The sequence below is a fragment of the Pecten maximus genome, chromosome 14 (assembly GCF_902652985.1).
Source record: "Pecten maximus chromosome 14, xPecMax1.1, whole genome shotgun sequence".
In the NCBI taxonomy this organism is placed as follows: domain Eukaryota; kingdom Metazoa; phylum Mollusca; class Bivalvia; order Pectinida; family Pectinidae; genus Pecten; species Pecten maximus.
Window position 1 is genome coordinate 23,973,341 of NC_047028.1, and position 18,916 is coordinate 23,992,256.

At 35.4% G+C, this 18,916-nt stretch overlaps 1 protein-coding gene across 1 annotated transcript in view; it reads right to left on the reverse strand.

Annotated features, from left to right (window-relative positions):
• LOC117342388 (retinoblastoma-associated protein-like) overlaps positions 1-12,511 on the reverse strand; it is a 32,022-nt gene extending 19,511 nt beyond the window's left edge. Inside the window, exons 1-15 of the mRNA XM_033904542.1 lie at positions 12,341-12,511; positions 11,032-11,194; positions 10,433-10,488; positions 9,921-10,016; positions 9,670-9,801; positions 8,331-8,366; positions 7,815-7,900; positions 7,452-7,559; positions 6,884-6,981; positions 6,266-6,337; positions 5,726-5,835; positions 4,552-4,608; positions 2,127-2,214; positions 1,828-2,004; positions 875-989 (exon numbers count right to left, since the gene is read on the reverse strand). Coding sequence (XP_033760433.1) covers positions 875-989; positions 1,828-2,004; positions 2,127-2,214; positions 4,552-4,608; positions 5,726-5,835; positions 6,266-6,337; positions 6,884-6,981; positions 7,452-7,559; positions 7,815-7,900; positions 8,331-8,366; positions 9,670-9,801; positions 9,921-10,016; positions 10,433-10,488; positions 11,032-11,194; positions 12,341-12,387 — 1,441 coding nt within the window. The 5' untranslated portion in view covers positions 12,388-12,511. The remainder of the gene's footprint in view (positions 1-874; positions 990-1,827; positions 2,005-2,126; positions 2,215-4,551; positions 4,609-5,725; positions 5,836-6,265; positions 6,338-6,883; positions 6,982-7,451; positions 7,560-7,814; positions 7,901-8,330; positions 8,367-9,669; positions 9,802-9,920; positions 10,017-10,432; positions 10,489-11,031; positions 11,195-12,340) is intronic.
• Positions 12,512-18,916: the final 6,405 nt, after the last annotated feature.

The following is an 18,916-nucleotide window of genomic DNA, read 5'->3' on the forward strand; positions in this document are numbered from 1 at the left end:
ATGTTTCACACCAAATTTGGTAATAATTCACTATGGGTGTTAGGAGGAGTAGGATTTTATAGCAAAATTTCATCAAAGTTCCCCTTTTGGGGCCCCGCCCCTCTGGCCCCAGGGGCCACACCAGCCTCATTTATATAAAATATGACCACCCTCCACCAATGATGTTTCACACAATTAGGAGCAATATCCTTTGCTCGGTTTCAGAGAAGAAGTCGTTTATATCAATATAGCCAAATTGACCCCTTTTGGCCCCGCCCCTCAGGCCCCTGGGGGGGGTCAGCCCCATCATTTGTACAATTTTGAGTCCCCTACCCATAGGGATGCTTCTGACCAAATTTGGTCAAATTCTGATCAGTGGTTATGAAGAAGAAGTCAATTGTTGACGGACGGACGGACGACGGACGCCACGGTATGGCATAAGCTCACCTTGGTCCTTCGGACCAGGTGAGCTAAAAACAACAAAGATAATAAGCATACTGGGTATGGCCAAAGCAAAAGATGTTCCCTACAGCCCCTTGCTAAAAATAGTATTTTTCTCGAAAAATCACGAAGCTATGACTTGTCCAAGATATTATGGCCCATTATCATTGTGTAAAGTTTGATCGAAATCCCACAAGGATGAAGCCGCTAGAGGGCTGACAAACTTTGGCGTTATGTGCATGTATGTACGTATAAACACGATAGACCTGATCATCCCCATGTGTTTCGGAATGGGAAGCATTTCCTGCTTTGTCGAGGACACCCACCATACATTAGTCAACTAGAAAATTAACAATAATAGCATTACCATACAAAACCGTTTCAGTCACAATGCTGTTGTACCCAGAACACTGGAGAATTTGAAAACTGGACGGAAACTTATCCTTAAACTTACATGACACATCGTAAGTCATGAGGACAATTTCCACGGAACAGGCAACAAGGGATTTGTGGAGAGTCTCAATGTTCAGTAGAGTACTAAAGTCAGTTTTGGAAAGCCTCTCTTTCTCCTGAAACAGATACAAATGCAGAAGAAATGATCAACAATATATATTTACTTGTAAATTTTGTTAATCATCTTCTCCACACTATAAACCATATTTATTTGTATACATAAGGACGAAACAACACCAGAAGACCATTCTTAGGGCTATTCCATTAAAACATCTACCTGACCTCCGAAGCCAACTCGATTTGCACTCTTCTCCTAGAACATATATTTCGGTCACTCAATTTGTAGCTCTTCTGTTTCTTGAAGACCTTTTTCCTCTTCCGTCTCGAAGCCGAAAGATTTATCTTCCAAGATGGCAGCGACCATGTTTAAGTGTGCGAGTGATGAGTTTCACTACAGAAGGATTTATGACACATATGTTTGTGTTACAATATTTGAGAAAACTTAAAAACTTGTTTGTTTTGGGTTATGTTCTTCCAGTTTACTCGATTTACATATAACGGAATGCAATCTTCTTAGGAGGCTTCTCTTTCGAGAAGATTTCAAATTGAGTTGGCCTCAGGACTCAAGAATAAATCACTTCTATCCATGGTTGGATTCCCTTCCTATTACTTCTATGTAATTTATTGAATAGATTCTATAGGTGGTACCTCTAAACAAAACCTGGAGTCCTGGAGTGGGGTCAATGTTTTACGGGAATAGCCCTTCGTGTGGAAATTCTTTTGATGGCTATCTAATAAAGTAAGTGTTATATACAGGAAATATGACTAGAAATCTGTATATGATATATGCAAGCATTCCTAGTCTACAAAACAAGATAAATTTAATGATATCTGTCTACGATATTTGGGACTGAATACTATGGTTTTTATAGTTTCATAATAAACTCTGTTTACCGTCTGTAACATAGCCTCAAGTACTCTGTAATACAGGCTCTGAGCCAGGGTAAATCTCTGTTCTGCTACCGTCTGCTGGTTTGTGTTGGTCAGGCTCACAAAGCGTTTTAGAAAAACATCCTTCATCTGTACCACACGATCTGCAATATCTTTGGCTGGATTTTGTCCTGAGCATTTCTGTAAATCAATAAAATTGTTTACTCAGAATAACTTCCAATAGGAATTTCATATTGAGGGCAAATTCAAAACAAGTGTAATTAATTTGTTTTCATGTTAGTGCTACATATAGATCAATTTACCTCATAAAATTCCTGTAAGTTGGCACTTGGTTCGTCCTGTGCTGAACTGAGAATGTTCTTCAGCTGCTGAACAGTATTTAAAGCTGCCCTGTAAGACAAACGATCCATTGAATTACAATGTTATTAATAATGAATTCACCAGCATTGATTTTCATGCCATAATAACTGCACAGTAGAACCTGTCTATCAAATCAAGAGTACAATTCCTGGGAAGATGTCAGAAGAAAAACTTTTTAATTGGACACAGTATTTATCCTGTAATAAGCCTATAAATCCAACATGAGCTAATTGCAGGATAATGAAATAGTAGTTGTTGGCTTACCTGAAATTGCAATAGACACCCGACTTTGGAATACTGTGTGGAGTGCGTCATCAGAATAAGTATTATTTCACAGTAAGATTATCATAGATTTAACTATGGATCTACACATGTCTGAGAACAAATATCTTGACCAAATGTCATTCCATAATTCCACAGAACATAACCAGTACAAAAATATGTATTTGAACAGGTAAGTACATAATCAACAATAACACTCATTTTACTATATTAATGTATAGTAATGGGACACATTCACCTTGTTTTTCAATCATGAATCAACATAAAAATTTGAAACAAGCCACCGTTTGCAAGCCAAGTCCGAAATCAACCACAGTAAATGCTACGCCGACTGTAAATGTACACGGTATAGATTGAACAAATACTAGCATTTTGTCTATATGATTACAGGGTTTTTTCTCACTGGAAAGGGTATTTTGGTCTTATTTGGGGGAAAAATTGGTGCATTGGGAAAGATTTTTTCAGGAGTTAACTGCAAATTTTGGGAATTTTTTGGCTTATATATGAAATAACTCCAATTTGGAATGGGGCCAATTAACGACCCCCCCCCCCCCCCCCCCCTACCCCTACCCCTCGAAAAAAAAAACAACCAAAAACAGAAAATGACCTGTGATATTAATGACCTGTGATATTGACCATATTTACAAAAAGGTACGTTGATCAATTCAAAATGCTACGATATAAAATATTCTAAATTTTACAAAATTTTCATTTTAATGTACGCTGTATAAGCAGCCTTCCTGGAATAATAAGAATATCACAACTTATATATATAAATCTACATCATTGAGGTGCTTGAAAACTTGCAACCAACTTAAATTACTAACAAAGTCAGCCTGGCATTGCCCGGCAAAACCTATACAGCATAAACAGAAGAGAAAGGAAAGAAAGGGATTTAAGGGGTGTGAGAGAAACAGTCCTGTTACTTAAGGACTGGACTTACAATAGTGGCAAACTGGCAATAGTAACCAAGTAAACAACTAGAAGATGGAGAGTTTCCCAAATAACAAGTCCAGATCTGTCCACCATTTTATGTCAAACAGTCCTTATATAGTAAATAAGAACCCAAGAAAGCCCATGGCTGTACCTGCCAATGGGCCCAACCTGGAAATTGCTAGTTCAGGCCTTCACAAATAATTTTTTCTCAACTTTTTACAAGATTTTTCAACTTAATTTCAATAATTTTGACGAGTCTTGTAACATTGGATGCTGTCATCAACTCAGCTTTAAGATGAAACATCAGATGAGGAGAGAAACAGAATTCAATTTTAAAACCTCCAGTTTGAGGGCTAAATTTTCCACAAGGTATTGCAAAATACTTCAAACTCCAGGCGCCAGTCTAAACCTGGTGATTTTACAAGTATGGTTTATTCTGGAATATTTCAGGGTGATGGATGTTATGATTGCATCCACATGTTTATACCAGAGTTTAATACAGATTAATAGAGTAACATTTACAGCAAGTCAACAATATACAGCACATATGTCTCCTTTTTATACAAGATCGAAATTTCACAAAGTCAATGGATATCCATCCTGGAACCGATATAACATTTAACAAGGAAATTTGGGGAACCCTCCAAGGAATACCTCAACTGTGGATCAATATAATCTCCAGACAGACACAAACTTCCGAACAGGTCTGTATATGTATCCATGTCAGTACTCCTAAATACCACCAAAAACCTGTTACAATTTCTCCAAATATTCGCCGATAAACATATGACATTCCTCGTTCTTATCAATGTCCTGATTTTGAATTTTCGTTTTTGATCTTTAATGGCTTACTTTGAAATGAAACTTAGTATGAGCTGAAGACCAGAATTTGTACAAGAATATTTACAAACATTCCAGGTCTTCCGAATCCTATGAAAAAGCAATCTCACAAACATGTTGAGAAATTTTCTGAGTAATTCAGTTGTTTTAAAGGCATAATCTTTGTGATCATTAGAGAAAAGAATAAACATGGCATCATCAGTCAATTATCATCTGTACAATAGTCCGCTGTTTCAACTACAGTTGGAAAAGTGTAATTTATCCACTATCATTATTATCCTGCTACACTAGTTATACATACAAACTCACCTGATTGGGGTCATAGGGGGATCCACATGGTTTTCTTTGGAAGGTGATGACTTTTCACTGGGTAAAACAATAGCAAACTTTTTAAGTTAATACTATGTACATAGATAAGCATACATACAGGGTATTGCTGAGAAAACAATCTGCATCACCTGTCATTTGAGCAAGTTTGTGTTCAAGAAAACTTGCAAAAATGTGAAACATTGTGGTCCAATTAAACTAAAACAGTAGTATATTAAATTACCCTAAGGAAAAGATAATTACACAAAACTTTGCACTTACCAATGTGGCAAGTACCAGGAGTCACTAATATTTACCAGGGATTGGAAAGGCGAAGTCCAGGTATGGGCCATTTACCACTGTTTTACAAATTCTTATGAGCTTTTTTCTCTTAATTTATGTTAGACGTTCAAATTTCTATGAACCATAAAGAATTTATATGCCCCTATGGCCCTGTCCTTCCCAACCCCTGATTTACTTGCCTACCGACCAAATATACAGGCCCATGGCCACTGGGCTTAGGGGTTTTTTTTTTGCCTGCCCTACCATCCCACACAAGTTCATCACGCCAGAACTTATCTAGAAGATGAAGACCCCAAAATGACCAATGGTACATAATTATATACATACCAAATTTCAGCTTATTACATGGGCATGACTATAAATACCTGAGAACAATGCTTGAGAAAGACAGTCATATCGACCGACAGGTGTGATGGTAAATTTTTGGGCATATAAATTGTAGATATTCTCATTTAACCGAGATGTGCTTCCAAATGGAATACTCCAGGTTAGTCAAACAGGGGCCGCCCATAGAAGTGATTCAATTCAAACTCTATTATTATAACAGAGACGGAGATTGAAAATATTTTTGTGGAAACCATACGGAATTACAGCTACCAGGAATTTTCTGAGTGTGTCAAAAATGCTGAAATCAGCCAATCGACTAAAGATATCTACGTAATAAGCCATGTTTTCTCCAGCACTCACCATGCATATGATTTTATTTCTGGAGCTTAAATCTCTGACAAATGTAAATGACAATATAACAAATCGCTGATGATAATCTTATTTCAACATACTGCAGCACAATGATTTCACAAACTTTATCTAAACCATGACAAGACAGGGGATATAACAACATGGACAGAAGAAACTGTTGATGTTCATTCTTTACCTGTTCTGTTCTAAAGCTACTAGATGTGGGTCGTTGTCTAGGAAACGTAGCTCATTAATGTCTCCCTCCTGGTGATACAATTTGTGGTACGATTCTGTAAGTTTCTTTAACTGAAAACAGATGATTCACTTTGAGATGGTTTGTAAAATGTTGAATACTTCTCGGATACTATCAAAGGATGCTTTCTTCATTTTCAATTATAATTACCATGGTAAGTGGTTGAAATTATCGAAATTCTGGATAGCTTTTCTCTTGGAAACAAGAATGTGATCCAACTTATACCTAGCATAACTTATCTTTGCTTGTAAATTAATAAATTGAACTAAGTTTTGCCTGTAGTGTTAGACCCATCTGTTCATGGGAAAACTAGAACCAAGATGTACATCAAACAATCTTAATGTAAAATATTATTGATCAAAATCTTATATAATGGGATCCATCTCCACTACTTAGCTTGAATCTTTATCTTTTTCAAATAAGCAACATCTTGTAATTATCATTTAAAACCTACAAAATTAGAGTTAAAAGAAAGTCTCTTACATCTAATTCACCATCTGTATGGGGAAGACTTTGTATGAACGGTTCTGTTCTGTTCACCTGTACTGATTGCACCTGAAAGTTTCAAATAAACAAACCTTAGCAGCAACAACAACATCAACATTAGCAGTCTTCATCACACAGGATAATAAAGGTGATGTCCTCAAAATTAATTAGGAATAAAGAGGTAAATTTACAAACTAAAAGTTTCAATTTTTATCAGAATAATATCAGTGATTGTGGACATATTTATACAGCTTTTCAAATCAATGTAATGTATAAATGGGAAGAAGAATGATCGGAAGCAATGGTAAATGCCATGAAAGATTAATTGCTTTCCTTCAGTTCCTATGCGTATTGCAGTTAATTCATAGATTAACTGCCGTCCTTCCCGTATGAATTTTCAATGTTCAGTTAATAGTGCTGCAAGTAGTTTACTCAAACAGATGCTTTACCAGGTAAAATAAAGGCTTGCAACCATTTATAATGAATCTACACTATAATTTGGAAACATCATTATATAATTAACTAAATATAATTAACTTCTATCAATGTCATTTTATGGGTCACAAATTAAACTAATGCACATTTCTTTATGTATGATACTGGTCAAAAACATACCTCTTCATAACACAGTTTTAATTCCTCGGCTAGTTTCTGCAGCATGTTACCAGCCCCGTGTATCTTGGAATTGTCTATGTAGTTCATTACCACTGCATCTGAAAATAAATTTAAATTTATATAATGTATCAAAGTAAATTCAATTGAAAAACGTTCACTTTTAGAAGACCAGCTTTAATTTCTTCCATACTAAGGATAGGAGTAGTAAATCCAGTCTGTATCATTTAAGGATTTATTAAGAACTTTTGTTACACAACCAATGAATGTTTATATGTGTCGTTTCAATCTAGTATGGTATGTACACTGTCACTTTCATCAGACAAATAAGAATCATTATCATCTTCATCATCATATCTTATTTAAGTGTGATGAAATATGATGATAATAAACAAGATTTTGTCAGATGAAAGTGACTGTGTACATACTGTATTAGTCATCGAAATGTCAAGTAAAAACATTTAACTGGACGTAAGTGTTACCACCTATCACCCAACTCCAAAATGGGGATTCTATCAGTGTGACAGGTAGCAGATTTGGTGGAATGCTTATTGACATTATGATAGCTTACCAAATGGGGGACGTAACTGGAAAGCAGGAACTGTACGGAGGATATACTCGAGGCAACACACCAGTATATAAAAGGCATCAACAATCTGCTCCTCCGTCAACAAAGTACCTATAAATGAGACAGTTAATATCGTTGTTTAAAACACAGAAAGGTGATCAAAAATTGTTTAAATCTTAATTGTCTGCATTTTTTTTTCTGATCAGTCTCATACACACCAAATTCTTAGTGAAACAAAATCTTAAATTATTCACATATGAAGTCAAAACAGACATTTTTTTTAATCTTTTTTTTGTGATAAAATTTCACATCAATTCTTTATTACTAATGTTTCATCTGAAATGTCTACACGGTTATACAACTTACTTTTAGCATGAATAAAGAGAGTCCAGCAGAGACGTTTTCGGACTTCAACACCCTCTCGCAGGGGGATAGGAATGGCAGTGGTGTCCCTATAACCAAAACCAATCCATCAATGTTAAAGAATTGCCAGTTGGTTGTACATAAGTCACTTATAAACAACTTAACATAGTGAAAACTACACTTATCCTCGTCTTATTCTCATCTATCAAATAGTTACTATTATTTCTTAATATTCACAGTCTGTAAATAGGTTAAGCATTGAACTGCCTTGCAGAGTCATAATAAATTAATTCTGCAATATTCTGCAAAGTTATCAATACAAATTGGTTATTTCCAATTTTCCAAAAATAGTACTTGTATTTACAAATGGTGACATGTAAATTTATGAAAGAGATTTTATTTTTAGCATGTCATGCATTTAGTTTCCCTGACCAGCATGTACCCATATATCTCCAAAAATTGTTTTTTTATCTTTGATTTTCGACTTTATGTACAAACACACACACAGCACATACTTACTCTCTTTGGTCCTCATTAAATACATTTTCACAAAGTCTGAAAATCAAAACAAATTCATGACTAATTAGTGAAGAGAAATATATTTGCAATATTTTGTTTGCTTTCAACCTCACTACCAGGTATTTCATTCCTCGAAAACTTTGTGATAAAAAAATCAATGTGTAGACATTAATTTTCTACCTGTATTACTGCATATCAAATTACTTAAATTGTGTAAAAACTAAATAATGCTGAAAACAGAGTCTTCTGCAGTTTGAGTTAAGAACTTCCTCTTGAAAAAAATCTCATTTCTGATCATATTGCTATACGTTATCAGTAGAGGAGCTTTTTCTCATAACTAGTCACACAGAGCAATACAATCATATTTCATGAAATTGGGAAGTAAAAACTCTAGAATTTTTTTTTTCATAGCCCATATCAATTTTATATTAGCAATGATGACAGTATATACTAGTCATAATAAATGGAATTTTTTTTAAACTGTAACTCAACAAATACATTCTACTCACAGGATTATAATAGTCATACTATAAACTTTTATTTATGTCTTCACAACGGCAAAACAAGTTATTTCCATCCAGCAATCTTTGTAGGATTTTTTTCAGGTGAGCCTAGGACACCATTTCTAAAATTTTGACCAGTCCCAATAGATATATAATGGGTACTCAAAACTTTGAGCAAGTCTCACAGATAAAGCTCAAGTCCAGTACTTAAATATCCAAGACCTAGTCATTGACGTCAACTTAAACTAATCTCTTGTTGGACTGGATGGATTCACACCAGGAAATGTATTGTAGGAGGAAACTGGAGAACTAAGAGAAAACCCATGTGGTCAGGCAGTTGATCTGCGTACCATTTCACAAATTGACAAACCAAATCTGTTACCCCTGGGTCAACCAACCTCCTAATATACTGTTATGAGCAGATAGGGTTTGGTAAGCTGGCAATTGTACTGTCTATGTACATATCAACTATATGACGACTTACCTGTTAAGTCTCTCAGCTAGTGCCGACACTATGTATGTTATTGACTATATCACGACTTACCTGTTAAATCTATGAGCTAGTGCTGACATTATTTACGTAACAACTATATCACGACTTACCTGTTAAATCTATGAGCTAGTGCTGACATTATTTACGTAACAACTATATCACGACTTACCTGTTAAATCTATGAGCTAGTGCTGACATTATGTACGTATCAACTATATGACGACTAACCTGTTAAATCTATGAGCTAGTGCTGACACTATGTACATAGCTATATCACGACTTACCTGTTAAATCTATGAGCTAGTGCTGACATTATTTACGTAACAACTATATCACGACTTACCTGTTAAATCTATGAGCTAGTGCTGACACTATGCAGTACTTTTTCTCCAGAAATTTCAGATGATACTTCACCGCTTCACTAAGGCTGATCACATCTCGAATCTGGTGCATTTTTCTGAAAAGGGTCTGCACCCTGCAAAAAAATTAAAGATCCAATTTTCAATTGGGTCTGAATTGTCTCCCATTTCACATGTTCAAGACTTCAGGGATTTGACATTTGTAAATGATAACATAAAACATACACAAACCTACCTAACTTGAGCCTTGACCAGAATGTCAGTGACAGTGACTGCAGGCTGTTCCAGGAACCCACACTGCAACTGTGGGTCGAAAGGTCCATACGGCATCCTGATATCAAAAGAAAAACTTTAAACACTGCCTTGTAAAGTAATAAGTGGTCAAATTTTGTAATCATATGGTGAAAAACAAAACGATAACAAATAACTTAAATGATGGCACTTTTTCTATTTATGAACTTTAGCAAGGATAACAACTCATCACTTTTCAAAGTCAAGCAATGCCATTCATCATCAGACAATTTCTGATTGATAGATTTCTATAATAATGCTCCTCTAAAGCCAAACTCTTATTAACATTTTAAACATTACACACACTTCAAATTTTATTGGACGAAAGATAGGTACAAAAGCAGTGTGATTTTTTAAAGGAATTTTTCTGGCGGTGTGGTGATGCCAACCAAAATAGATTTTCTGGCGGTGTGGTGATGCCAACCAAAATAGATCCCAGCTGAATCGGTTCCTTACCTGGCATCTACCACAGCTATGTAAACAGCACAGGCCAACATCTCCATTTTGGGGATCTGTAAGATATATAACTAGTGGTAATGGAATACTGCATATATATATTTTGGTGAAAATCACACATGAAAAGCATGTACTTATTTAATGAATCTGTTTGTGTTTTACATTGATGTAGTTTTGAGTCTAATCATTAAAGCAACCATGTTCTTAAAACTGAAAACCTTATTTTTCAATTTCTTTTAATTTTACAAAGAGTGACCAGTCTAAATTTTGTGTAAAAATACCATTGGAATAAATCAAAGCTTATATATTATCTACCAGGGTAATTTATGAGATGAATTCTTCTACTTTATAAATAATTAATAATAACTGCAGGTAAGAAGTTAGGTAATTTTTGTTTTGATATCTTTAAATAGGCAGTACGATTGTGATCATGGTTTTTACATGCTTCCTTGAAGTTATGTTAAGAAGTTTAGAGCTTGAAGAGTTGTAAGAGTTCGAAAATTACAGTAAAAACGGAAACAAGAAACAAACATATTTTTTGGGGTCTTGTATATTTCTAAACAACTTGAAACTGATCCCTTTTGATGAATATATTTAACCTTCAAAATATCTTCTTGGCTCTTGAGCAGATAGAGAATGTTGTAGGCCTGCTTTTGTATGTTGTCAGGTACATCAAGGTCACTGCACATCAGTTCTAGGTCAGAGTCGGACTTATCAATATCCATGTCATCAACTGCGCTTATACCGTTGGACAAAGACACCCTGAAAAAAACAACACTTAAATGTATCAAACCTTTTAAAGATTCAAATAAAATGTTATGTCAAATGAATAAGTATTGCTGGGGTGAAGACATGAAATTGACAGAGCTCCACTTGTTGAACTAATACCATTGATATCTAAACATGCATATTATACCAAACACAACTTATGATACAAGATACAAACATTCTATTTTAGAAAAGTTGAGGTTTCAACAATGTTATCTGGTCAGGTAATTAAGTGCATGACTTATGAGACTGTCATTGGTTATTTTATTCTGATATTGTTGCATGCATGTCAGAACTGACGCGAGAAGACATGTAGATGATTTCATTTAAAAATTCCCTATGAACACATTATTAAAATAAAATATAACCCACACTAATAGTTGTGGGACAGATCCAGGATTACTTTTCGTGCTGCAGGAATGCCTTTATTTCTTTAAGCACATGTTATCTCATGTCTGTTGAGAAGGAAGACAATACCACTCATTCATGATAGAGTTCATTACCTGTTAAAATTAGTTACCTGCAGATCTAGAGTACCAGACGTGGATCATATTTTTACTACTGTTATTTCTATACTAGTTTTCTTAGGATCAGCAGGACAGTTCCACAAGATACACAATTAATTAGGACAGTATGCAAACATAAGTTGTTTCCTCTAGTTGCTAGTATATAGTCAGGTATAAATTTTAAAGGTATATTCCTCCAGAAATTGATCTGTGATGAAACTTTAGATCAGTAGGTAGGCATATATAATTCTTACTTCTGTAAAATGAAGTATTCTATATTATGTGTACACAGCTTTATATTTTTGATTATTTGGGTTAAGGAAACCTTTGCACAGAATAAAATCTATATACGCAATTTTGAGGTCACCGGGTACAATGGTGTTTACAAAAACATTACGTCATGCCAACTTTTTGCATATTAATTAAAGCTAGATTTTGAGAGGCCGGGTGGAACGAATAATGTATCACACAATGCAAACTACAAACTAATCGACCATGTCATAACTAAATTTAAACCTTAAACTGCAAAACTATGGTGAAATCTTAATATGACAATGCATCCGATGGACGAAAGCGAGCGTATTCGTCCCATCGGTCGTCAACAGAGTCGAGCTGTGGGGGAGGTTGCACTCACATGCTTTGTTTTGCTTCGTCGCAGTGTCCGTTCGGTTCTGAAGCCATATCGGCGTCCCGTAGGTGTAACGTTTGTAATTCTAACTCCTGTTCAGTGTAGAGGTCACAAACACCCCGTGTTTACATTTTCTCTTGTTTTTCCCCTTTCCAAACAAAAACTTTCCGATGAGACTTCGACAAGAAAAAACCCGCGAAAGTTCGGTGCGAATACCTAGCTGGATTTTGATTGGTCAGTCAATGTTGTCATTTTCTCCATTGATAAGGGACATAACTCGGATTAGAAGTAGCAGACGAAGTATATATATAACGTTTGAGGGCTAAATCTTATCAAACTTTGATTTCGCATGCAAATACATTCTATAATATAACAAAATATTTCAGACCACCCCATTTATATAACTTTGCACATGTATACTAAGAAAGAAAAGTGCGAGAATGTTTTTGCATTTGCTTGATCAAGTAGAATCTAGAATAATTAATTTTCATAATATTGATATTTGTTTTAAGACATGTTAACACGTTACTGTATCGCATATACTCTCATGTTATATATTACCAAGAAAGGTATTCTTTATGAGGAAATAACACACTTATTTAATCTAATAAAATCAAAAGTTATACTAATTGAAAATTGTCAATTAGGTGTGAAATGACGACCTCTAATAGTGTTTAAACGCATATTGTTTGATGTTTTAAGGCCACACTTGGAAACAATGGCACACAATTTTCATGAAAACACCTCTTAATATCTTAGATTTTAACATGTTTAATTTCCCCTTTCTTTTATGTTAGAGGTTTCTTTTACCAAATCTGTAGGCCAAGTTTGTGAATTATAACTAAAACTAACTTTGATATCATTTTAAATTTTATATATGTTGCATTTATTAAAACCATGGAGGATTTTTTATCATTAATTTTCAGGTCCATAATTTATACTAGAATGAATTTACCTTGTAAATAATCGCTGAAATTCCGTATTATTAATTAATAGTTAATTTTTTATTCCTGCTATTTTATTATTCCATCCACATATTTAATGTTCATACGATGACCGGACAATTGGTTTATTTGTATAGAGTTAAGCGTGAAGATCTACTTTTTAAAAAAAAGTTTTACGTGTACGGTGTACATAATTTGGGACTAAGATCTCTCTGTCTTTTCGTCCACCAATACGCCAAATATGTTCAATGCTCTCAAATGTGATGATTTCCTCAGCTTAATCCACGATTTCCCTCTTTTCAATGGGTTGCACAGGCAGTCTTCATTTCCTCAAGATGATTTTATACAGTCATTTCAACTTATTTTAGCAAAATTGTTCTATTTTTATCATTAATAGTATTATTATTCATTTCGTGCACCGTATTGTGTACACGATAGTTGCAATATTAAGCATAAGTGTGGACCACATTTCGTTGTCGAGCACTATACAATGTATATATGGAACGCCAAATTAACATATAATCAATTAATTGACCTTATCTTCAAATGATTGAAGATATGTTCAATTCAATTAAAGATAGGGTTAATTCAATTAGAGATAGGTTCAATTCAAATATATAGGTTCAATTCAATTAGAGATGGGTACAGTTCAATTAAAGATAGGTTCAATTCAATTGAAGATAGGCACAATTCTATTAAAGATAGGTTTAAATAAGACTAATTGACTCTATCTATAATTGAATTGAACCTATCTTCAGTTACGAACAAATAGGGAAAAGAGACGAATTTTTTAAAGATAGGTTCAATTGAATTAAAAATAGGTGCAATTGATTTAAAGATAGGTATTACCACTACAGGTATCACCACTAACAGTAGCCCGGCAGCCATTAGCTGCCTGAAATCTGGTCGGGCTGCCAGAATGTCCAGACCAGCAGCCCTGTGGGCTGCCAACATTTTCAGCCAAATGTATGATGTCTATCTAAACTTTTCTTCGTTTACTTCAATAATTTTATTTTCAAAACTTTTTTGTATAAAACCTGTTCGTGTAAGATCTAATATTGTTATGCTCAGAATGAACTAGACAGCAGGAAACTGCATCTGTCTCATTTCAAAACCTGGCAGCCCAGCGGTCTGTCAAGGCGTAAAAGTTAGTGTCAACAACCCTTGCCCCTACCCCTTTGCGCATGCCCGTTAGATTTCCGTATATATGCTCGTGTATTCTTTATCCGATACCCAAAGACTGACTGCTCACCAATTAAATGCATTTAATGTTTAGGACACGTTTTCCAGACCGTTTTGACCATTGCCTACCATGGTATGCACTTTGACGAGTAGACATTGCATATATATTGGCGTCAGTAGGTAATCCTATTTTTGCCAGCACTAAGAACACAAGCCGATACATCTGTAAAAGAGTAGTTTTGCTGTTAAAGCATGTATTTGTGGCATATAATACTGTCGTGGATGCATCGTGTAAGTAACAGTTTTCTTTTTCTTTCTTTTTTGCAACATGAAACATGATACTCTCCTTTTTGCTTTTGGCATGGCTAATTGCGTATAAATCTGGTATACTTCCGATGGCTTCTTCTCAAAATTACGAGTAAGGTACCTTTCTTGCTATCGTCTGCTACCATGTTTATAATAAGAGTGCCCCACGTTCGCGTATGATGGGGCCATTTTGGTGCACATCGCCGTACCTCCAACTTGTCAAAGGTACTCTCTGTTGAATGTAAAGACGTTTAGCGTGAGTACCAACTAAAGAAGTTCCACTCAGCTATCTGTTGCAGGAATGCTTATTTCCCCGATTATCCCAAGCTTCATGGCAAGTTATGATGTCGTCCTCGTCTTGGATGTTGGTGTAGAGGGAGACCACATGCATGGTGACCAGGAGTGTATTATCATATTGATGACTAAATGGTGTCTGTTTTTCTTAGATAGTCCGTGGTATCTTTTAAGTACGATGGTGGAAGTCGATAAACTATGAGATTTTGAATTGATAATAGGGTGACCGGTGTTACCAGCCTTGTGTTTTAGGAAGGAGATAGAAATTCCTTCCTCGTGGGGAATCACATCACAAAAATCATATGTATCCTTGACAATACCTCCTTTGTGGTACACATATCCTACTGATGGCGACATTGGCCTTTTGAGCATGTTCCACCATTAAATCGTTATCGACTTTACGAGAGGACGTCTCATTCGACAAATGGCCATTGACCTCCTGAATGTGGTCCTTTCTGTTCTTGACCATTACTGCAGAACCTTTGCCGGATGGCTTGATGACAATGTCAGTGCTTTGCTTCAAGACCTGAAGTGCCTTACGTTCACCCATCCCAAGAATGGCTCTTTGGTTACGAGGCATGGTATGGTGACAAGAATACCAGCTGATTTTTTGCGGTTATTTCCAACGAGCAGGGAATTCCTACCTCCTTCCTAAACTCCACAAGACTGGTAACCCCATCAAACGTATTGTCAATGCGATTAGCCACCCTAAAGAAAAAGATCTCGAAGTTCGTCGACTTCCACTATGGTACTTGAAAGATACAACAGACTATCTAAAAAGACACCATGTAGTCATCTGTCTGATGATACACTCCTAGTTATTTAGTTAGTTAGTTTTAATTGGTAAAGTTATTTCGGAAAGCCAGGAGGCAAAAGAAAAACATTATTCCAAATTACAATCTTCTCTTATAAACAAATCTATATCGCCTGGCAAGTGGTGGCGTATTGCAAAATCTGTTATGAATATCGAAAAAAAAAACGAAACTGATTCCCATTTGATTATTCATGCCGAACTTAAATGTCATCCTATTGATTAAGCTTAATCATTCAATGATCAATTTTAGATTATTAATTTCAATAACCTTATCGGAACAGAATGCTGACGACTTACTCCCGGACTGTCCTTGACCTGAACATACTTTCTCAACAATGAATATTACATAACAAGACATTGGTGATCAACCACACCTGACTATTAATACTAATAAACCTGCTGGCCCTGACTCGGTCCTCATTTAAAATGTATAAAATGATATCAGAATCTTTGGTGAGGCCACTCCATCTAAAATTTAATCTATCTTACCGGTAAAGTACTCTCCCCGTGGGGAAAACCCTGACGTTACTCCATTTTATAAGGGGGCGTAGATGTGATCCATCCATCTTTAGACCATTTTTTGTAATTCCTTGCTTCAGCAAATGGCTTTAGACATGGTTTTAGTTAATGTTTAACTACTTCTCAAATCACAATACTATCAACAAGGCATCGCAAACGATGCAAATCCCCTCGCGTCCATTCAAAAATGAAGTCGCAACAACGCTGACAAAGATTTTCTATAAATAGTAACGCTGACCTTGACCTTGACCTTGGCACCCTGAAACATGAACTCGTTCGAGGTATTCCCATGCTGGACCCATATATGAAGTTTGGTCAGGATCCGTTCTGAAATGAAGTTGCAAGAGCGCTGACAAAAAGTGAACATACGTACGTACGTACGTACTTACGTACGAACGGAACGCTATATCCCCTCCCCGACTTTCGTCGCGAGGGGATAATTACCGAAATACTCCACTTTTTCCCAACTACACTGTACTTACTATGTATGATTATACATGTAGTGTAAAGCATCTTGATAAAGATAAAGAAATAAAGAAATTATTCTTTTTTTTTCTATGTATGTAAAGCGTTTGATCGGGTATGGCATCAGGGGTTAATATATAAGTTAAAAGTATTTTTTTGCAATGATATGTCAGAATGGTTCACATTATATCTGATTGATAGACAACAGAGAGTGATTATTGATGGATACAAGTCAAATTGGGAAAACAAATTAGAACTGGGGTAATCTCAGGGGGTCAGTTCTAGGACCATACTTGTTTTTAATCTAAATTATATTGGAGATGGTTTAATCTCAAATTTCAAGCTATTTGCAGACGATACATCTTTATATAGCTCAAATGTGGAAAACACACAAAAAGCTGCAATGGTTTAAATTATGAGATTCGGAAAACTTCAGTCTGGACAAATAAATAGGGTATTACCTTTAATCCCAATAAAAAAAGAGAAGTTGCATCCAGGTTCATTTCTAATGCATTTGGGATAGGGTTTTTTTCATAGCCGTGTGAAATTGGTCTAATAATATCACTCATAATTATGAAAAAGCGTGTAAAAGAGTTATTATTCTTAGGATGTTGAAATACAAAATAGACAAAAATAATCCCTTGAAAATATTAATACAACTTTTATCAGACCAATACTAAAGTACGAAAATATAGCTTAGGCAAATTATACTCACAGAGAATTCAATGTCTTGGAGTCGATCCTACTAGAAGCAGCTCGTATCATTACAGGCTTAATACGAGGAACTAGTCATATCTTATAGGAAGAAATCGGTTTTGTATCACTTAGTACAAGAAGATATTTACCTCAAAATATCACTTTCTTCAAAATTGTGAATCGGAGAAGCTCCTCTCATGTTTATAACTCGATACATACCTACATCAACTGTAATGTTGTTCTTCCTCATCGCCACAATAGATTGTTGTTTGATCTCGTTTACCAAGAACTCAAGTATACAACTCTATTTTCCCCCAAAACTTATGTCAGAATAGAACAATCCAAGCTGTGCGTTTCCCTCAATTAAAACCATTAGAGCAATAAAAAGAGCATTTTAAAACCCAACTGAACCTGTTGTCCAAAATCCATGTACCAATATACAGATATTTAAATACAATGGATAAATGGTGTCAGTAATTTAATCTCAGACTTGTTACTTCCTATCTAAGGGATAATCCTGTGGGATGAGTGCGATCATTTCTTCTTCCATTGCCCTCGCTACACTAACCAAGTACATCATCTGATGAATTTCATTTTTGTCCTGAATGACTCTATAACACTTAGTATTTAGACTTTTCTCAATGGACTTAAACAAACATTCACATTTCTATCCTGAGGATAACTCAGATATTCATTACTAACGCTAGACGTTTCTAATAAGCCACATACTGTTTATGACGGTTAGGAGTGGGATTTTACAGGCTTTGCCTGTTATCCAATTCCTTTTGTAAGATATGAACAATAAAATTATTCTGAAATGAAAAATAATAGAAAGCCAGTCTGAAATCTGGATCATCACGTTTATTCCCGTTTTTTATAAATTATAAATAAGGCACTGTACTTGTGCGGTTAAAATATTTACAGGATCGGGCAGAAATGGGCCTCGTAATCCCTCCCATCTCCGAAGTCCTCCTATTCGTCACTGTCAAATAAGTCTGTTCGACTGCGTTTTTAAAATCTATCTGTCATACAGTTACTGTCACTTTGTCTCCCTCCGTCTTTATCTATTACCCCCGTTCTCAGATCTACAACTTTGTCAGACTCTAGAAATGGAAGAAATGCTACAAAATTGTTTCTAAAGTGCGTGTGTTTGTTCGGTACACGAAGCTGTGTCCACATGATCGTTACGTCTGTCAAGCGAGATTCCCTACAACTCCATCCAGCTATGGTCCTATTATAGAATTGAGTATGGATGAAGTTCGTCATTGTCGATGGGTATAATGAACGGAATTTCTTGTTCAGTGCAGCACTAGCAGCGTACATGTGTGTAAGCTCCGAGTAAGCTCCAATTGTACAAGCGTC